At 39.9% G+C, this 22,308-nt stretch overlaps 1 protein-coding gene across 2 annotated transcripts; it reads left to right on the top strand.

Annotated features, from left to right (window-relative positions):
* The first annotated feature begins 337 nt into the window (after nucleotides 1-337).
* Nucleotides 338-21,877, top strand: CTR9 (CTR9 homolog, Paf1/RNA polymerase II complex component). 2 transcript variants are annotated; one of them, XM_006089615.2, is made up of 25 exons: nucleotides 338-620; nucleotides 1,736-1,834; nucleotides 3,686-3,925; nucleotides 4,475-4,592; nucleotides 5,057-5,146; nucleotides 6,095-6,243; nucleotides 7,746-7,853; nucleotides 9,140-9,247; nucleotides 9,356-9,592; nucleotides 9,801-9,890; nucleotides 10,004-10,132; nucleotides 10,239-10,422; nucleotides 11,574-11,662; nucleotides 12,171-12,356; nucleotides 12,445-12,532; nucleotides 12,708-12,856; nucleotides 13,746-13,862; nucleotides 13,988-14,133; nucleotides 15,117-15,188; nucleotides 15,689-15,824; nucleotides 15,973-16,119; nucleotides 16,522-16,676; nucleotides 17,763-17,859; nucleotides 18,063-18,175; nucleotides 20,823-21,877. In XM_006089615.2, exons 1-25 carry the CDS (start codon nucleotides 576-578, stop codon nucleotides 21,235-21,237), a joined length of 3,507 nt encoding a protein of 1,168 aa, XP_006089677.1. In that variant the 5' UTR covers nucleotides 338-575; the 3' UTR covers nucleotides 21,238-21,877. The 2 variants fall into 2 exon arrangements, with proteins under 2 accessions (XP_006089677.1, XP_023610307.1); XM_023754539.1 differs by lacking the exons at nucleotides 338-620; nucleotides 1,736-1,834; nucleotides 3,686-3,925; nucleotides 6,095-6,243 and having other exon boundaries at nucleotides 4,477-4,592.
* Nucleotides 21,878-22,308: the final 431 nt, after the last annotated feature.

Here is a 22,308-nt window from a genome sequence, read left to right as displayed (position 1 = left end):
CAAAAAAAAATAATCACAAAAAAATACATGAACTATCACAATGATTACAGAATCCATGTAACGTCTATATTAAAATGATCACAAAGGTGACTTGTTCATTATAGCTGAGGAAAATAAGATTGGCCACGCCCACTCCACAAAGGCCAGTGCCTGGGGTCATACGTCAGTCAGGGGCAGGCCCCGAACCGGCGCCTCATTGGTCGCTCCGCTGGGCGGGGCGGGGCGGGCGGCGTGTATTCTCTGGCCGGCGCCCGTGGGTCACTCAGATTCAGAAGCTGCTGGCCAGTGTGAGGGCGCACCGGTGTAGCTTGGACCTGTAGTCCAATCCAATAGGCCCGCCTGCCGAGAGTGCTTCCGGGACAGGGGGCGGGGCTGCCGGAAGTGGCCGGACGCCGTCTGCTGCTCGTTGTTGAAGCGGCTGACGGGAAGGAGAAACCGGAGCTCCGGCGGCGCCGCGGCGCGGCGGTGGGGACGACCAGACCCCGGACGACTGTCAATCTCCGGACGCGGCAGACGCCAGGCGCAGCGGCTGCGGAGCGGCGGGGCCGGGCGCCCGCTCGCCCTTCGGTCTCATCATGTCTCGGGGCTCCATCGAGATTCCCCTCCGGGACACTGACGAGGTGAGTGTCGAGTATGGGGAGGGTTGGGGCGGTGAACTCGCCCGTTACCCTCTTCCCCCGCTCTCTCCGCTTTGTTCCCAAAGCGAGAGCACCCACTCCCCCGGGACCCCGGGTCGGAAACCCCGGCCGCAGCTCGGCGCGCCCCCGTCCCCAGCCCCGGCGCCGTCCCAGCTGGGGGCAGTGCGGTCCTGCAGCCGGGGCCATCGGAGAAGGAGCTCTTGAAAGTTCCCTTCCGGCCGGCTCCTTGGACGATACTCTGCTATTTTCCTAATTCACGGGCGCAGGGGGCGGGAGTGCTCCCAGATCACAGAGGTGGGTGATGTCACCGTGGTCTCGGCGGCTCAGACCAAGCGTCTTTCCCCGGGAACAGGTGGAGTGTCGTCCTTTCTCCCTTAGAAACTCGAGTCTGTCCCGGTGCACGAAATAGAGACCCCGACATATGGCGGGTGCTGTGTTCCGATAGAATTCACCCCCTTCCCTTCCCGACGCCTCAGTCACGGGCCTGCGGCCGGTCCGAGTGTAGCTTTCAGCATTGATGTTCTCTTACTGATACCTCATACTCTTATTTTGTTCGTTGAAATATAACCCACTTACCGTAAAATCCAGTGTTTTTTAGTAATATCCACAACGCTGTGTAGCCACCACCACTCTCTAATTCCTGGATGTTTTCCTACTACAGTGGTGGTGCCCACATTCAGGTGCGCCTGTGGCACAGGTGTGTCCAGTGGCATTCAACCTGGCATTGCCCCTGGGATGGTGAGACCTGTGGCATCAGAGTCTCTGGGATGCTTATCTGCACTTTGCCTGCAGTTCTATGTTAAGCAGGGTTTTGTTTTGCAGTTTTTGAGTAAACAAAGCTTTTGTAGTATTTTATAGTTGTCCTGACTGGAAGACAACTCACAGGACTTGTTTGCTTCTCTGTGCATTTTCTTTAATGTTACCGTAGAACCAACCCACTTGTATGCTCCTTAAACATTTCCTGATATGTGCTAGTGCCCTTCTGACAGTGAGCAGAAACTCGACATATATCCGTATTGATGTATATTCAAGGAAAGCAGCAAAGAAATGTGAATTTAAAAAGAAGAAAGGTTAAAACCCTGCATTTTGTGTTTTAGGTCATTGAACTTGACTTCGATCAGTTACCGGAGGGAGATGAAGTTATCAGTATTTTGAAGCAGGAGCACACACAACTGCACATATGGATTGCTTTGGCGGTCAGTATTCATGAAACAAATATTTTTTATATGTTGGCTGGGAAAACTGTTTTCAGATACAGTAATAACCAGCTTGGGTGCATAAATAGCTTAATTGTACCATGTGTATAGAAATTAACTGTATTACCATTTATGGAACAAAAAAGTATATATTGGTAAAGGCAAAATTCATTTAAGTTAAATAGTACTCTATATTAAGTATTTGATTATTCAGTGATTGCTCAGTGAAGACTGGCTGAATGTTTAAGGATAAGCTGAGAAAAGACAAGGTGTCAGGATGTAAACATTGCTACTTACCATTATTTCCCATAAAATAAAACATTTCCCATAAAATACTCTAGAAGGTGATTAGTTTCCATACTAACTCACAAAAGCCCTTTTGGATGAAGCTTATCTTGGGCTTAAGGTTTTTATCCTGTTTGGTCATCAGTACTACTGGAAATTCTCAGGAAAATCACCTCAGAGATCCTAAAATTCTACCACCCTCCACCCCGCCAGCACCAGCTGCATAATGATGTTTCCTTTTTTGTGGGAACGTTATAGTAAATGATTATCGTAATAGAGTAAACACTATAATCATTATTCCTAAGCAAGTGTGCCACAGGCCACTTTTATGGAAAGATACATGGTCTCCTAATACTGTTGTTTTGAAGGGTCAGAGAAGTAGGTCTGAATTGGCCTTGTGCCCAGTGCTCAAGCCTCACTCTTAGAGTTTCTTACGTATGGATGTACTGAGAAGTGCTTTCGGTGACAAGCAGTGCTTGACATGCTAAGTTTTCTAGTCTCTGCAGAATAAGCCATTAATGCTTGCCACACATTTTTTAAAACCAGAAAGTAATTTCAATTTTTTTTTAGTACAAATGTTTCCTTTAACAGCACTTATACAAAAATTGGAGTATTGAAGAGTTAGCATGGCAGCTGTGGTAAAATAAGTTGGTGAAACATTGTGGGCTATAACTTGTTACTTAGAAAAGAGTGTGGGCTTTTGGATTTTAGAGTCCTATGTTCAAATTCCAACATGGCTGCTAACTAGCTGTGATCCTAGACAAGTAATCTACCTCTGAGCCTGTTTCCTCATCTAAAATATGGGATGTTAGTATTCACTTTAAGGGTGGTGAATATACATTATATCTAATCGTATATGAAGCTGCTGGCATAGTATGTGGCCCATAGTAGGTAGTTAATGAATGATTGATATTCCTTTTATTATTAATTAACCAAACATGCCTAGGGAAGTTATTCAACAAGCCCCAAGTCATAGATAATTTTTGATAGATCTGTAGAGCCAGAACATTTGTAGTAAGTTATAATTTTGATAGCTTTAGTAGATATAATTCACCTGTAATAAACTGCATATATTTCTTGGGTACCATTTGAGAAGTTTTATCATATATAAACACTTGTGAAATCATCACCACAATGGAGGTAATGAATATATATCCATCGCCCCACACGCCCTAAAACTTTCCTCCTAACTCTCCCCTGCCCCCTACAGTGCCCAAGTAATACCTGATCTGCTTTTTGTTGCTAAAGATTAGTTTGCATTTTCTAGAGTTTTATATAAATGGAATCATATAATATGTATTCCTTTTTGTCTGGTTTCTTTCACTCAAAATAATTATTTTTAGATTTATTTACGTTATAGTATGTATCAACAATTCTTCCTTTTTACTGCGGAACAGTAGCCATTGTGCATATGAACCACAGCTTGTTTCTCCTTCACCTGTTGATCAACAACTGGGTTGTTTTCAGTTTTTGACTATTATAAATAAAACTGCTATAAAGATTTGCGTGCAGCTTTTTGTATGGACACATGCATTAGTAATTCTGATTTGATTCTTTACCTCATAGCTGGAATACTACAAGCAAGGAAAAACAGAAGAGTTTGTAAAGTTGTTGGAAGCAGCACGTATAGATGGCAATTTGGACTATAGAGACCATGAAAAAGACCAGATGACTTGCTTGGATACATTGGCAGCCTACTATGTACAACAGGCTCGGAAGGAAAAGAATAAGGACAATAAGAAAGATCTTATTACACAGGCAACCCTGTTGTATACAATGGCTGATAAAATTATTATGTATGATCAGGTAAAATAAGTCATATTTCTTTGAATTTATGAAAGGAAAAAATATTACATGAAAAAATGTGTATGATAGGCAATAGATTTTTTTGAGAGAATTTTTCTTAAAATATCATGGTTAATATAAACAGTCAAAATGAAGAGGGGTTCCTTGATTTTTGTTTTTTATTTTATTTGTGTGTGTTGTTTTTTTTCCCTTGTTAAAATTGGAATTTCTTTGGTCCTTGTACTGTGAAGTAATTTAGCATACAAAACTTATCCACATGTTTAGTCAATAATTCCAACATCTCCAGGTGAATTTCAAGCATAATTTTAAAAGTTTGAACTTTTCTTTATGTCATTGTTCCTAGAACAGGAGACTTGTTGCATTTCAGAATAATTTCTGTTTGTTATTAAGAATTGCTCATTACTAGTTTAAACACCTTACGGTGATAGAGGAATTTGGGTGATGCTGCACCTCCTTTCTACATGGTTTTCATCTTAGTGTTACACATTCATGTTAAATTGTGGTTAGTCCTAGTAAAGAGAAATCAAACATGATGCATTGCTTTTTCAGAACCATTTATTGGGAAGAGCCTGCTTCTGCCTACTTGAAGGTGACAAAATGGATCAGGCTGATGCACAGTTTCATTTTGTACTCAACCAGTCTCCAAATAATATTCCAGCCCTGCTTGGTAAGTCATTTTCGGCAAACATCTTACAAATCTATCTTTTAGCATATGCCTGAATATATCTCTTCATAATAGCTCCTTAGTAATGGGGTAGACACCAAAGTAGAAGAGCTTTACCTTATTAAAAATAGAACTATCTGTAATAGATCATTGTTTCTGTTGAAGTTACAGAACTAAAATATATACCAATTAGAACAATTTTGTTATCCACTTCTAAAGAGTCAATAAACAATCTCTGTTTGGACAACTCTAAGCTATTTTAATTATTGTTAACATTCAGTATAAAGACAGGACTGTTTTATTTATAGGCATAAATTAATATACCCTTATGGAAAACAAGTTTTGATATGAAATCACTTTCACTGTTTTCAAGTATTTCTTACTGAGGTGTATTTGATTTAGGTGAGTGTAGAGCATGTGAGACTTGTGTTCTTTAGTGCATGTTTATTTTTTAAAAATCATTACAGGTAAAGCTTGCATTTCCTTCAACAAGAAGGATTACAGGGGAGCTCTTGCTTACTATAAGAAAGCATTGCGTACTAACCCAGGATGTCCAGGTAAGAGAAAAACCTTATTTTAAGTCTAAGCTGTGTTTGATCCAACCTAAAATACTAAGGATTTGGCAGTTGCTTATAAAATTAGTTTTGAAAAGATACTGTAGGTTTGTTGAAATGACAGAATTGAGACTTTTACAAACATATTATGTTTGATTCAAAACTGAGTGGTAGATGATATTATAATCTTTTTGCCCTATACTACTTTTATTTCTAAAATCTCATTATTTTAGATCTCAAGTTTTGCTGTTAAGGGAAGGATATGAATGGGTTGACAAAAGAAAAGGGAGATGGAATCAAGAAGATTTTTTTTAAGATGGGAGAATGTCTGTAGATAAGAATGATCTAGTAGAGAAGGAAAATTGGATGATACAGGAAAAATATCCTTACGTAGATGTGAAGGTTAGGATCTTGTGACCAGTGGAGAGGTTCTTTAGTTAGGAACTTGGTTGTGTTTTGGCATGGCCTTGAAATCAGGCAGTGTGTATAAGGATAGCTGTGAACGGAGAGATAGTTTGTGCATGTAGTCAGTCACAATATTTAAGGTCTTAATGAAGCTTTTTGTTATCTTTTAAAATTATTCTTCAAAAATTAGATACTGTAGATAGTGTAGCCAGGGAAGTAATCACTTTGGGAAGTAATCAGATCATGAGGGTGGAGCTCTTATGAACAGGAAAATAGCAATGTTATAGGTGTTCTGTTCTATGGTGAGAAAGGTATCTATGGTGAAGGGGTCAGGGTAGAGGGGACAGGGAGAGAGTAGTATGATCTAACCTTCAGTGAAATAAAGTTTGTAATACACCACAAAATTTAACAGTGTAGTTATACTGAGGTTAATTTTGGGTTTTTGTGGGGTTTTTGCAACTCATAAATAGACAATGTTTAAGCGTTTTTAAAATTTAAACCCTAAAATGCTCTAGCTTGACAGATTGAATGACTTTATTTTTTTAGCGGAAGTTCGTTTAGGAATGGGCCATTGCTTTGTGAAACTTAACAAACTGGAGAAAGCTCGTCTCGCATTCAGCAGAGCCCTGGAACTTAATTCCAAATGTGTGGGAGCATTGGTTGGACTGGCTGTTCTAGAGCTCAACAATAAAGAGGTATGTGAGTGGAAAAATCCTGGCTGATAGTCAGGCCCGCAGTCCCTTATCTAAAACTCCTGAGGCCAGAGTGTTTTAGAAATCAAGATTTCAGGTTATAGAAATGTAAAGTGGTACCTGCACTGCATAATGTAGAAAATCCGGTTATTAGGACTCAAGCCCAAATGTAAACTTACATTTCTATGGCAAAAGGAGTGGCTGTTCACACCAATAGGATAGCCTCACACTTCAGGTAAAGTCTGCCACCAAATGAGCTTGCTCCAAAATAATAATAAAACTTTTTTAGAGGCTTTGGATTTCAGAATCTCAGTTATGAGATTATAGACTGTCTATCAGTTTGGAGTACTTTCAACTGCATGTAACAAACAAAAGGCACACACAAGTGACTTAAACATAAGGCTTTAAAAAAAAAAAAAAACCAAGGCTTTTCATTGTGTACTAAACCAGCTAGACTTGGATTTGGCACCTCATTATCATCAAACCCAGGGTTTTATATCTTTCTGTCCTCCCTTACATGTGGCCCTCCTCCTCATGTCTCACCTCATAGTTGTAAGATAGCTGCTACATCTCCAGACATCTCATTATTATATCTGTATAAGGAAGGAGGAAAGGGAAAGGATAAAAGGCTTTCTCTTAGAGAAGTTCTACCCTGCTTTTCGGCTGGAACCACCATCTTCCAATAAGTCACCAAAATGACTAACACAAAGGGAAAGAGGAGAGGCACCCGCTATACGTTCTCTAGGCCTTTTAGAAAACATGGAGTTGTTCCTTTGGCCACATACATGCGAATCTATAAGAAGGTGATATTGTAGACATCGAGGGAGTGGGCACTTCCAAAAGGAAGAACGCCCCACAAATGTTGCCAGGGCAAAACTGGAAGAGTCTGCAGTGTCACCAGCATGCAGTGGACATTGCTGTGAACAAGCAAATTAAGGGCAAGATTCTTGCCAAGAGAATGAATGTGCGTAGTTAGCACATTAAGCACTCTAACAGCCGAGATAATTTCCTGAAATGTGTGAAGGAAAATGATCAGAAAAAGAAGCCAAAGAGAAAGGTACATGGGTTCAATTGAAGTGTCAGCCTGCTCCACCCAGAGAAACATTTTGTGAGAACCAATGGAAAGGAGCCTGAGCTGCTGGAACCCTTCCCTATGAATTCCTAGCATGATAAATGGAAAATAATAAAATACCTCTGTACTGGTTTTGTAATGTTCTATCCTGTATTGAGAAGGAAGCTCCCATCATACTTCCCTGTATAATTGCCTAGACAGGGCTTTCAGTGGAGGTGCTTCTGCAATTAATTATAAGAAAACTAAATTTTTACAGTTTAACTCACTGCTTGAAGTGTTTTATCCCTGGTGAAGGTCAACTAAAACAAGAGCTATATTTTGGCATCGGAACTTAGATTTATGTAACCTTATTTCTTCGGACTATAAGGAAAACTGGAAAGTGCTAGTTAAGTAATGTTTTCACTCAGCCCTGTCATCATTGTTTTTCTTTCAGGCTGATTCCATCAAAAATGGTGTCCAGCTTCTTTCCAGAGCTTATACCATCGATCCTAGCAACCCTATGGTATTGAACCACTTGGCAAATCACTTTTTCTTCAAAAAGGTAGGAGAAGTAATTTCTTAAAGTTCTTTGCTTTTAAAAAATAATTTTTGTAAACTCATAGAGACAACAGTATAGTGGTTTCCAAAGAGAAAGGGCAGGGAGGGGATAATAAAGGGTAAACGGGGTCAAATATATGGTGACAGAAGGAGATTTGACATGAGGTGAAAAACATGCAATGTAATATACAAGTGATGACTATAGAATTATACTCTTGGAACCTATATGATTTCGGTAATCCAAGTGAAAAATCAGGTCTGTCGTGAAGGTCATGACCCATGCGTTCAAATGGAGCTGAATTCAGTCTGGCAGTTGCTATTCTCGGGTGATACAACGTTTCCCTGGAGTATAAAACACCTGAATTCAGCCCAACCGGTGTGGTTCAGTGGTTGCTCATCAACCCACGAACCAGGAGCTCGCTAGTTCGCCCAGTCCTGGGCTTGATCCCCAGTGTGGGGCATGCAGGAGGCAGCTGATCAATGATACTTTCTCATCATTGATGTTTCTATCTCTCTCTCCCTCTCCCTTCCTCTCTGAAATCAACAAAAATATATTTTAAACAAACACCTGAATTCAGAGTCTAGTTTTTCCACTTTTGACAACACGCTTTATTTATTTATTTTTTAAATATATTTTATTGATTTTTTACAGAGAGAGGAAGGGAGAGAGATAGAGAGTTAGAAACATCGATGAGAGAGAAACATCGATCAGCTGCCTCCTGCACATCTCCTACTGGGGATGTGCCCGCAACCCAGGTACATGCCCTTGACCGGAATCGAACCCGGGACCCTTCAGTCCGCAGGCCGACGCTCTATCCACTGAGCCAAACCGGTTTCGGCAACACGCTTTATTTATCTCTTCACTTCCCCATCAGTAAAATGATAATAATGACACTCTTGGCAGGATTTTGACTAAACTCGGAACTAATGTAAGTATCCCTAGCATAGTGTTTGGCACGTAGTAGTTCTCAATAAATTGTAACTGCTCCCATCACTGTTAATAAGGGACTTAACCTCTCTTAGATTTTTCTCATCACAAAAATAGGGCTGATTACTGCAAAGGATTGTTGTAGGGATTAAGAAAGTAATAGATATAATGGGCAAATGTTAAATACCGGGTAAATGTTAGTTCCCATTTCCCCTAAATTTATCAGCAAGGGAAATGAGAAAAATGATAAGTGATCTGTATACAGTGCTGTTAGTTCAGTTAACATTTTAAAAGAAGTCTTTTAAAGTTGAGAGTGATAGAGATTGAATTCACTCTGTTGGTTTCGGATCTTCATTGTTCAGGATTACAGTAAAGTCCAGCACTTGGCCCTCCATGCATTCCATAACACAGAAGTGGAGGCTATGCAAGCAGAAAGTTGCTACCAGCTGGCTAGATCATTCCATGTTCAGGTAAGATCATTTTCAGCCTTCTCTAAAAATGAAATCCTTTTTCTAGTTTTTCACGTCTTTGAAAAACTTTGTACATATTGTTGGTCCTGCTTTACTTTCATTTTTTAGGAAGATTATGACCAAGCTTTCCAGTACTACTATCAAGCCACACAGTTTGCCTCATCCTCTTTTGTGCTGCCGTTTTTTGGTTTGGGACAAATGTATATTTATCGAGGTGACAAAGAAAATGCATCTCAGTGCTTTGAGAAAGTTTTGAAAGCTTATCCTAATAATTACGAAACTATGAAAATTCTTGGCTCTCTGTATGCTGCCTCAGAAGATCAAGAAAAACGAGACATTGCCAAGGTACATGTTTTTAAAATCTTAGCTATTTTCTGTTATCTATTTCTCCCTAGACTCATTCCTTATTTCTTGTCATTGCTGGTAGAGATATGATGAAAGCAGTTTGTTAGCTGAGCTAGCTCCAATTGAAAGAACAGTTGTAGAGTAGCCACCACTTTCTACTTTGACAGCTTGTAGTTGGAATGCTTTAGCTTAAACTCTTTTTCCCCAGGGCCATTTGAAGAAGGTCACAGAGCAGTATCCTGATGATGTTGAAGCTTGGATTGAACTGGCACAAATCTTAGAACAGACTGATATCCAGGTATTTTAGCAATGCTTTTCATCTCCTACCTGAAGTGCTTTTTGTAAGCCTGGCAGAGTGTATGTCTCACTCACTTTCACTTACACCTTATTCTGCTCACCTTGAAAATGCAGGGTGCCCTCTCAGCCTATGGAACAGCAACACGGATCCTTCAGGAAAAAGTGCAGGCCGATGTCCCCCCAGAGATTCTAAATAATGTGGGTGCCCTCCATTTTAGACTTGGAAATCTAGGGGAGGCAAAGGTAAGAAAATAGATATTCCCTTCTTCTATGCTATCAAATTGAATGCATACTTTTCTAGCTGTATCCTCTAAGTTTTTTAACAAAAGATTCTTTTTTTTTTTTATAGAAATATTTTTTGGCATCACTGGATCGTGCAAAGGCTGAAGCTGAGCATGATGAACATTATTATAATGCCATTTCTGTCACAACATCCTACAATTTAGCTAGGCTGTATGAGGCGATGTGTGAATTCCATGAAGCAGAAAAACTATATAAGAACATCTTACGGGAACATCCTAACTATGTTGATTGTAAGAATTTTAAACTCATTTTAATGTATTAAAATTCCCACAGTGGCAACAGAAATTTAACCTGAAAATAAAAAAATCTTTCTTAAAACCAGTAGTAAAAAAATTTGAAGGTTACAATGTCCCCTTTTCTTTAAGGCAAATTTGTGGCCTTAAAATGCTGCTTCTCTTAAATTTATGCTAGCAACTGACACAACTAAAAATCAATTGTACCTATATCATGGGTAAGGCTGTCACAGTGAGTCAGCTACCTTTATTAGACTTAACAACTCCTTGGTGATGGATTTACCTTTATGTTGGTCCTGCTTTTCATTTCCTAGAAAAATTTTTGCAATGTTTGTAATAGTGAGAACGAGCAGTGTTTTTCCTTGAAATAATCATTACTAAAAATGTTCTACCATGAATTTTTACAACCTAAACATTGTAAAATTTGGAAAGTTTTTAATTGAATATAATTTACATACTGTACTTCCTTAAAAGAACCTAAAGCTATGGTGTTTTGACTGGTCAAATCAGGAGCTATTAACTTGGCTTCTGACATGCTATTATTGATGCAATAATCAATAAGAGTTTAGTGGAATGCCAGACTGAATCTGAATTGATTTGATAGGCAGTAGTCAGCCATGGTTGGTTTCTTGAGGAAAATGACGTTTTCTAGAGAAAATAACGTACAGTTGGGTGGCACCTTTATTAATATTACTTAAGTGAAAGAGTCACAGTTAGAGTACAGGTTTTCTAACAAGTAACCCCTAGTCGTCCATGCTTTCACTGTTTTGCTGTATGATGAGCAGCTTTGTAAGAAAAAGTAACTTGACAGTGCTGTGCATCAGAAATTGGATACGGAACAGCTCTAAGCATTTAAAAGAATTTAGCTTGAGATAAGGACTTGGAACAGGGTGCTAGCATTGGAAATGGAGTGGGAGAGGTAAATCTGAGATTTCGAACAGTAAGACTTGATAGTGGCCGAGTTGCTTTAACTTGTTAGATTATTAATTAGTTATATTGATGCTTGATATTTTTTCACCTGTGGGACTTTTTCTGTTCATCATATGAATGTGTAAACAAAAAAACCAATTGTTTCAAATGTATGCCTTTAAAATTATGACCTTTATAGCTAATATTTTAAGCAAAAAGTTTTAAATGTTCATTTTCAGGCTATCTGCGCCTGGGAGCCATGGCTCGAGATAAAGGAAACTTTTATGAGGCTTCAGATTGGTTTAAGGAAGCGCTTCAGATTAATCAGGTTGGTAATACTAACACTTAGGTTTGAAAAATAATTATTTCATCTTTTTGCCCCAGTAAATCAGTTTTTCCTTCTAATGGCTATTATATTTCTAGTATCTTGGCATCTCTCTGGGTTTGTTTGTTTTTTGGTTGTTGTTTTTTCCATTTACTTGTTAAAGATATTAAAGAGTATAGAATTTATCTTAACTTTTTTATATGGCCCACAGTAAGAAATAGGTTTCGCATCTTAGCTTAGTACACACACGTATACAAACAGCTGAAATGAACGTTTTGTTAGTCATTATGTGCTCTTGCCATGTGGATGACACTGATATCTTTACTGTATTATTCCATTCTACTGCACTTCTTTTGCTGATAATTACACACTAAATTGATTTAACAACTCTCAGTTTGAAAACACTGTTGTAAATGTAGCTTATAAACCTCTTCAGTAATCAGCTGTGTGGAAAGATAATTGATCTCTGAATCCAAATTACAGATTTCACTTATTTTTATATGTGTCTCAGGACCATCCAGATGCTTGGTCTTTGATTGGTAATCTTCATTTGGCGAAACAAGAATGGGGTCCAGGCCAGAAGAAATTTGAGAGGATATTAAAACAACCGTCTACACAGAGTGACACGTACTCTATGCTGGCCCTGGGCAACGTCTGGCTCCAAACTTTGCATCAGCCCACCCGAGATAGAGAAAAAGTAATTTCTTTTTGTCTCTTTAAAACAAAACTGATACTTGTTTCCTTCTTGTTTGAATTTTTGTATATCATCTGAGTGTTTTTTATAGGAAAAGCGGCATCAAGATCGTGCTCTTGCCATCTACAAGCAAGTACTCAGAAATGATGCAAAGAATCTGTATGCGGCTAATGGAATAGGTGATTATGAGACTGGGACCTCCGTAATTTGTGAAATGAGTGCTTTTGGAGGAATGTTTGTAGATCAGAATTTTCTTCTAAGTGTAATGAAGTTAGTTGTTTTAAAATGGACTTTTACTTGTTTTTCCCACCACAAATAGAAAATTCTGAACTGTGAACCTTTTTCTAACTTTAGGAGCTGTTTTGGCCCACAAAGGATATTTCCGTGAAGCTCGTGATGTATTTGCCCAAGTAAGAGAAGCAACAGCAGATATCAGTGATGTGTGGCTGAACCTAGCACACATCTATGTGGAACAGAAGCAATATATCAGTGCTGTCCAGATGGTAACGTCTTATCTTTCAAGATATTTTTATTTTGTGTCTATTGTTGAGCAGATGTTTCCTGAACCATTCTGACCCTATCATGGAGTTGCATGCTCTCTTGTGATACTGTGTCAATTCAGAGATTTATAATTGTATAATGTGAAGGCCTGTCTTTGGTGGCCTAAGAAGGGTGGGTATTACTACTGTATTCAGAATATCAGAACGGCTAGTCACAAGGACTTACAGAAGCCAGATTGCATATGATAGTGTCAGAAGTTAGGTTTTTGGAGGTGCACCTTCCTGATCTGCAGAATGATAATGTCGCCTTTTAAAATGCCAGTTGATTACTAGGGATAATCAGGGGAAACTGTCTAACCATCTTTTATGAAAAAGATCTTCCTATGACAAGATGTGTTCCATGATCAACAAGTGACATGCTCATGGCAAAAGTAATATCAGTATTGTTATATTACTGGTTTTTCAAAATACTAACAGCCAAAAATATGAGCCTTCTCATGCCCATTGCCAATAGGTTCCACCAATCCTAAAGAAAGGTGGTAGAGAGTATAATCCAAAGGAGCAAGGTATATGACTTCTAATAAGTTGTCAATAGCTGATTCTAAATAGTATTGCTAAAGATGAAAACAGCCTTCCAATCTGCCTATCCTTTCTATGTTGGTCCAAATTTCAAATGGAAAAGCTATTTCTAATAGTTTTTCTTTTGATCAGATTTTTTATGTTGTAAAAATGTATCCTCGTGAAAGTCAAAAATCATTCTCAGATTCTTTGGAGTTAACTATTCAAAGGATTAAATCCGTTTTTATATAGCTTTAAGACTGTTTGAAATGTTATTACAAAATAATAGTATAATTTAATCCTTGTTGAGTTTTACCTTCCTCTTTTATTGTAGTATGAAAACTGCCTCAGAAAGTTCTATAAGCACCAGAACACTGAAGTTGTGCTCTATTTGGCCCGGGCCCTCTTCAAGTGTGGCAAGTTGCAGGAATGCAAACAGACTTTGCTGAAGGTAAAAATAACTCATATACATTTTATTCTGTTTTATGCATGTTCACATACCTGACACTATTTGACTAAAATCCTTTTTTGTGTCATTAGATTATGTGCAATATTTACTTTGTTTTTTACTTATAGGCTAGACATGTGGCACCCAGTGATACAGTTCTTATGTTTAATGTGGCCTTGGTCCTACAGAGGTTAGCTACCTCTGTCCTGAAAGACGAGAAGAGTAATCTAAAGGAAGTACTTAATGCTGTGAAAGAACTGGAGCTTGCACATAGGTAAAGAATTTGCAGAAACGCTTTATTTCTTTAGACCTTTGTGTCTCAAAAGGTGCTGAAAATCACTTCTCTCGAGAATCTCTTAGAAAAAGGGAATCCATTCAAATAATTCCAGCAATTTTTAAACCAAAGCAGATAGCTGCCACCAGGTGGTGCCAAACTGTAGCTGGGATCCTGCCAGATTTGGATCACAGAGCCAGATCCCAGAACTGGCTGGCTAGCTAGCTTTGCAAGCTTTTCATTTTTAGATTTTTCATTAACCTGACAATGATACGGCCCCGCATTTTACACACTGAAACTTTTAGATTCCACTTATGTTGGTTTCATTATGCCAGTGTGTCTTTTCATGGGATATTAATTTTCATTGAGTTAAGATTAAGGCCTTCCCTCTTAAATAATGAATATGTTTATTCAGCTTAAAATGTGTGTAACTTGATAGTATTTATTTGTAATTCAGTGTATGGTAAAATTAAAAGGCGAAAGATTTATGCGGTCTGAAGAGAAACCAGAGCATTATGGTAAAATTAAAACCTGAAATATTTTCAGGTTTTGTCCAACCTTTTTTGAATTCTTGTTTAAGCATTTCTTCCTTTGCTTGGTAGATTGTGTTTTCGTGGCCTCAGAATCCTAACCTCCATGCTGACATTTTTAGTAAATTTAGTGTTTAGTAAATACTCATTGCTTAAACTGATTTTTGGTTATTTGTTAATTTATTGATAACATTAAGTATAACTTGGCTTTTCTTAATGAACTTGGTTTTTTATTGAAAAAATTGAGTGGCATATTGATGAGAGTCCTTTTTTAAGTGGGTTGCATATATAATTTTCCTATTGAGATGCTAGTCCTTCACGTATTAAATACGTGCATGTAAGTCAGTTGATGTATAAATCTTTGCTCAGACTATTGTTGTACAACAGAAAAAATTTAAAGGGCCTATTTTATTAAAATTATTTTTAAGTATTTTATTTTCTCATTTTGTTTAGATACTTCAGTTACTTGAGTAAAGTGGGAGATAAAATGAGATTCGATTTGGCCCTTGCTGCCACAGAAGCCAGGTAAGTACTGTTTGTGAATGGTGACTTCGGGAGAAGTGGTGATGGCGAGGGGGGCGGGGAGAGTGATGCAGTGAGCAGGGTCCTGCTCTGCCAGGGGTCAGTCTTTCACACTCCTCTCTGGGACCCCCAGCCTGGACCAAGGCTTTCTTCTGGGGGTTCTTTCAGGGAATGTGGCAACATTTGTTTAGTGCTTACATTGGCTGCGAAACTACATCAGCTTTGTCACCAGAATCAAGATATGATTCCTGATTCTTTGAGTCACGTGAAGATAATATTGAAGACCTTTTGGACAGATGTTTAAAATTTGGAAACTTAACATAGTTGACAGTATAGGTTTATGGGAAATGAAGTTAATTTTGCTAATTAACACTTCCCATAGATAAGAGCTAATGATCATGCTTCAGAATTCTTAATTTGTGTAAGGAAAACAGATGCTTTGAGTTTTTGAACAAAAAGTACACTGGCTGCACTCATGTTTCTCTAACTCTGAAATGTTCTAGGCAGTGCTCTGACTTACTGAGCCAGGCCCAATACCACGTAGCCCGGGCACGCAAACAAGACGAAGAAGAGAGGGAATTGCGGGCCAAACAAGAGCAAGAAAAAGAACTGTTAAGGCAGAAACTTCTTAAAGAACAGGTATTTATTGTGACTTATACTAGAATTAAAGAATTATGTGCACACATATACGTTGTATGGTAAAAAGAAGTCATTTTTATGGTAGGTATGATTTATTTCACCGTAAGAACATTTTGATGAAGTTTTTTCTACCCTTTATTTCTCATAGGAAGAGAAACGTCTGAGAGAGAAGGAAGAACAAAAGAAACTTTTAGAACAGCGGGCCCAGTATGTTGAGAAGACCAAAAACATCCTTATGTTTACTGGAGAGACTGAAGCAGCAAAAGAAAAGAAAAGAGGCAGTGGTGGTGGACGGGTAAGATGTGCCTCCCACTCACACTGCTGGCCCCAGTCCCTGCCTTGACTTCCAGAAATGAAGATAAAAATTATTGCATTCCCTCTGTACTTAGTCCTCAGCTAAAGACAGTCTTCCCAGACAGAGTGGTTTTACTTAGAAATGCATTCCAGTGTTAGCTGAGTACATTCTACCTTGTAGTGACCTACCTAAGTCGTTGACAATTTTTGCCATTTGAGGCATTTATCCTAATTAGAAGTCTTTAAAATATGGGCCTCACCAGGCACCTCTTCCATGTGATTCGGAACAAAATCCTTCATTTGTCACATGACTGAGAGGATATGGCCTCTTTCTATACCTTAGAATTCCAGCCACATTCCATCATCCAGGAAAGAGCTGATTATAATCTTATTTGCATTTCAGCGTTCTAAGAAGGGAGAGTTTGATGAATTTGTCAATGATGACACCGATGAAGACCTGCCAGTATCCAAAAAGAAGAAGAGAAGAAAGGGCAGTGGTAGTGAGCAAGAAGGCGAAGAAGAGGAGGGTGGAGAGAGAAAGAAGAAAAAGAGGAGAAGGTATTATCAATGTGTTATAAATAACCTTATGAAGGTGGCAAAAGACCTCTCATTTTCTGAATCAATCTTATGTATAGAATTTGCAAACACCCGGAAATCACTTGACCTTCCAGGTAGTAAAGCCTCTTGATATCCCACTTCCTTTTAATCCTTCAAGAGATCACTAAAGTCCCTTGAGTACTGGAATCACCTCACATCTTCACAGCTTCCCTTCTGAGAGCCACAAGTTAGAACTAATTGCCTTTCTTTTATCTTTAAAGTTGTAATATTTATTGGAGGATGTATGCAATTTAGAATGAGAAAACCTTGTGTGTCCATACTGCCTGTCCCTGTGTAGTCACTGTGCCTTAGTTTCCTTCCTGTAAAATGGTAATAGTGATGCCCACTTCATGGTTTTGATGGGTATTTTAAAAAGTGAATTCATGTGAAAGAAAGATCTTTTAATCGGCCCAGTGCCATCCACTTTGAGATAAGTGGTGCCCTGCCCATCTCTCACCTGGAGGTGCCTCTAAAGCAGTGGTTCTCAACCTTCTGGCCCTTTAAATACAGTTCCTCATGTTGTGACCAACCATAAAATTATTTTCATTGCTACTTCATAACTGTAATGTTGCTACTGTTATGAATTGTAATGTAAATATCTGATATGCAGGATGGTCTTGGGCGATTCCTGTGAAAGGGTCGTTCAACCGCCAAAGGGGTTGCGACCCACAGGTTGAGAACCACTGCTCTAAAGTGTCCCGTTCCTCTCCCCTGGCCTGTTCTTCCCAACCCTTGGATGACTATATTTGGGAAAGAATCTGATTAATTCATTCACACAGACCCATAGAATTAAAGCTGTAATGGGATATCAGCTGGCCTTAGAATGAGTAGTTAGGAAGGAGGAAAGGACAGGGAGATGTTGAAGTCTGGAACCTGGGTCTTGTCTCACATCCTCTGTCACCACCAAATGCAAGGTTCAGACTTATTTTAGATAATAAGAGGGCCCAAGAGTGACTTAACTGGCGAATGTGAATGTTTTGATGGCAAGTAGACTTTATAGGCATGCATGAATCTTGACAGACTTTTTCTTGGTGTTCACTACTTAAGACCTACAAAGGGAGAAGAAGGATCTGATGATGAAGAGACAGAAAATGGCCCCAAACCGAAAAAGCGCCGCCCACCAAGAGCAGAGAAGAAGAAGGCGGTGAGTTTATAATACTGTGGTTCTCCATAAAAGGTTTAGTGCACTAAAATACATTCTTTCCCTGCAGTTTCTTCAAGCACTGACTCTTGATTTTGGAATTTACTGGTTGCTGTTTGAATGTATCATTATAGTACAAACCCAGCTAAACAAAATGTCCTGATGTGAGAGTCTTGACTGATCTGTTATGTTTGATCTTTCTTTAGCCCAAGCCAGAACGTCTGCCTCCTTCAATGAAAGGAAAAATAAAATCCAAAGCCATAATATCATCAAGTGATGATTCTTCGGATGAGGATAAACTGAAGATTGCTGATGAAGGGTAGGCATATTCTTCCAATGAAAGATAACTGAGCTCTTCCAGGGACGGTCTCTATACGCAGTCAGAATGGTCCAGCGTTTGACATACCACTTTAGGCTGTCCTGCAATACAGCCTCTAACAAAACTAGTCTGGCCCGAATCCCTGGTAATAGAGTTGTTTACCTTTACACCAAAAAGGGGGGGAAGTGCCAATATCCATATGGGGTGTGTGCCTAAGCGCTCTTTGTGGAGTTAGTGTGTGAGACCTAAAGTTGTAATGGGGTTGTCTAAAATGAAAAAGCATGTCAGTAGAGCCTAGGGTGGGCCCCTGTGTGTAAATTGTGCTGTGACAAGATCAGGTGTGCTTTTCGTATTGAGGAGCAGAAAATCATTGTGAAAGTGTTGAAGACACAAGTACAGAGTCAAAAAGGTAAATTAAAAAAATGAAGCTTGTTTGAGTAATAAAAACAAAAGACAAAAAAGAAAGGAGGGAGGAAAGGAAGGAAGGAAAGAAATAGAATGGTCACTGCCAAAATGTCTTCTCTTCCAACTTCTTAGAATCTTATAGTTGGAAGAAACCTTTGCACCCATCTCTTCTAACCCATCATTTTGTCCCACTATGAGTTTGTACCTAGAAGAAGAAAACCTATTTTGAAATCTTATTTCTTCATGGATATTAGCTGAAATTTCCTGCATGCCATTCTTCTAAATGTATCATTTTGCTGTACTACCATTGACTGGAGGAGCCTGATCCTGGTCATGTGAAGATAGGGACTGCTTGACCGTTTCCTCCCATGTTGAGGTGACTCAGCTCCACCCGCTTGGTGAGGGCTTATCCTAGACAACTTGTCCAGTACTCTTCCTTACCTCACAGCTCACCAGTGAAGTAATATTTGCTTTTACTTGTCCTGAACTTGCCCTTCAAGATTGAGGTGCCCCCCGCTCCCCGATTTGGAATCTTAAGACCAGGACTCATGATACTCTACTACATCATGTTCTGATGGTCATCACATCATTTATTCATTCAATAGACATTTGAACAACATTGTAGGAGATGGTGTGCTAAGTACTGGGATATAGAGGAAAAAGATGTAGACCCCGCCCCCAAGGAGTTTATGCTTTAGAAGCAGCGGAGAATCACAGATAAATAAAACACATTCTAGTAGGTTAAGTGCTATCACTTAGGTTTGCATTTATCGTTTTCCAGGGACAATACCTAATCTGGAGTTGGGAAGCTGTAAAAGATATTTTTTGTGAAAGAGATGGTTTGAGTTGAGTGTTAGAAAAAGAATGGATCGTCCTGGTGGGTTAGAGATTGAGGCAGAGATGAGAGGCTAGCACATTGAGGGCCTGAGTGCTGGTGAGAGGCTGGCCTTGTAGGGGAGGGATCTGAAAGGAGCCATCTGTGAAGATTTTCTCTGAAGACACTGGCTGACACAAATTCGGGCTGCTCTTCTCTGCGGCATTGTTTTGCCCTTGCCCACAGTGTTGCCCTGGCCCATTGGTTAGAGGCATGTGTGATCAGAACAATGAAGTGTGTGGTTTTGGATTGAGCACTGTTAAAATGCGTAGCCATAAAGATCCAGTGTGAGAGCTGCTGCCAAACCTACACCTGAGGCCAAGGCCAGGTTGGTTGGGGCCACTTGCATCAGTTAGACTTTGTCCTAACCACTGTGACGTGCTTGCTTATTTGGCCAGATGAAAAGGAGTGAATTGGATCCCAGGGCGCCCACTGGCCTTTGGTGTCTATACAGAATGAATATTTAGTGTCCTCTTGGCCACTCTTCATATTCTGTCAGAGTGACCCGAGTTACGTAATGTGTGCGCATGTAGGTTTCGGAAGAACGTAATATATTCACCTCCCTCACCTTTCTTAGACCGAACCCTATAGGATTCAGTATTCCTTTCTTGGGATATCTGCAGTGGGAGCCAGAACTGAGGAATGTGCCAGAGGAGTATGTCCCCTCTCCAAGGCTCTGGGGGCAGTGAGTGGCTAAAGGAATATTCTTTCCTCCAGAGCCTCCAGGAAGCAGATTCCCTGGTGCCGCCACCACTCCAAGCAGAGGCACAAGCACCCTTCCCCTAACCTCACAGCTGATTAGTAGAGTACACAAGCTGCAGAATTCCTGGAGCCCGGCTTCCCAGCTTGAGTAGGTGTCTGGCTGGAGGGCACCAGTGCAGTAGCAGATCCAGGGGGAGAAAAGGTGACTTTGCTCAGCGCTGACGGCAGGTGGTCACAGGACAGGAAATGTCCCAGTCATCCAGCCTGGGGCCAGGGTTAGCCTCCAGTTTCTACAGCCAAGTGAGATCCTGGGCTTTTCCTGGGCTGCTATGAATTTGCTTATAAAAATAAACTATCCTTTTTCTATAATTTTATATATGAAATGTAATGCCTTGTTCTAATGAAAGGTGCTTAAAGCCAGTGAGGACCATCCTTTACTGTTTATATTGCCTTATTTTTTCCTTTTTAATCCTTTTTTATTATGAAATATATCACATTTATTAAAAAGTACCGAAAACATATCACAAATACACATCTGTATAAACACCGTTCAAGTCAAGAAATAGAACATTTAATGCCCTTATGTGTTAAAAGCACCTTCTCTACTTGTCAAGTTCTTGGTTGGCCAGAATCCTGGTGTCTGACCAGTGTTTGTCTTTTTGCCAGACATCCCCGCAACAGCAACAGCGACTCGGACGAGGGTGAGCCGCGGAAGAACCGAGCCTCTTCCGAGAGCGATTCAGACGAGAACCAGAACAGGTCTGGCAGTGAGGCGGGCAGTCCCCGAGGGCCCCGAAGACAGCGGTCGGATGAGGATTCAGACAGCGACCAGCCGTCCAGGAAGAGGAGGCCCTCGGGGTCCGAACAGTCGGACAATGAGTCTCTGCAGTCTGGGAGGAGCCCCGGCTCGGAGGTGGACTCTCGGCCGGCTTCCCCGAGTGCTGAGTCAGAGCGAGATTCGGAGAGAGGATCTGATAACGAGGGTTCTGGCCGAGGTTCCGGAAACGAGTCAGAACCAGAGGGATCCAACAATGAGGCCTCGGACCGGGGCTCAGAACATGGGTCAGATGATAGCGACTAGGTTTTATTTCATAAATAAGCATCTCTGGAGGAAACTTTTTTAATATATGAAGCTGTGATAAAAGTGTTTCAAATGTTTAGTCAAACAGTTGTGAAATTTTTCCTAAGGCAATATTTTTTATCCGTTTGTATATTGCTAAGCCCAAGCGACATTTCCTGTGTTAGAGCCCAATATTTGACTCTCTTGTGCAAGTGAAGAATGTGACTATTCTTCATGATGGTACAGTCCCACCTGTCATATGTGAAAACTGCAGTAAAGATAAACCCGATGCTAAACCATTCCTACAAGGTTTGACTGAAACTGGCAGTCTCATGCTCTTTGTGTTAAGCAGCATCCAGTTTTGACTTTTGCCATCTTTTACCAAGTGGTGCAAGAAACTTGGCATTAATGTCTTTGTTCCATTTTAATCTTAGATTAAGAATATTTTTATTTTCTGGAGGAAGAGGTACCTACTGTATAATTGCACCAAAGTACAAATGAAAGGAAGGTTTTCTTCAGTAGTGTAATACTGTAGTGATGTAGATAAAAATCATAAACTTATATATAATTTGTTAGGTTGAGTAAGATGTGGAAAATGTTTTTTTGTTAGTAGAATGCAGAGCTACCTAAGCTGCATAATAAAATTCTTTACAAACTTTTATGGGCAACTTTGTGTCTTTTTTTATATGTGAAAATTTAGCATAAATAGACTAGACCAGTGGTCGGCAAACCGCGGCTCGCGAGCCACATGCGGCTCTTTGGCCCCTTGATTGTGGCTCTCCCACAAAATACCACGTGCGGGCGCACATGTACACTGCAATTGAAACTTCGTGGCCCATGCGCAGAAGTCAGTTTTCTGCCTAGGCAAGTCTATTTTGAAGTGGCGTTAGAAGTGGGGGGTGGACATATAGAGAGGATGAATGAAAGGAGATAGATGAAACAAGTATACAAGACAAGTGTGAATGGGAGAGTTGGAAGGGGTCCACCTCAGCGAACGTACCTCAACCAGATTGAGGACGTTTTTAGCAAAGGCCAGCTTAGGAGTTCCCTAATTAAGTTAACAATGTACCTACCTATATAGTTTAACTTTAA

This window comes from Myotis lucifugus, unplaced genomic scaffold, assembly GCF_000147115.1.
Source record: "Myotis lucifugus unplaced genomic scaffold, Myoluc2.0 scaffold_61, whole genome shotgun sequence".
Classification (NCBI taxonomy): domain Eukaryota; kingdom Metazoa; phylum Chordata; class Mammalia; order Chiroptera; family Vespertilionidae; genus Myotis; species Myotis lucifugus.
Note: the sequence above shows the minus strand (reverse complement) of the source record. Positions and strands in the feature narration are given on the sequence as shown.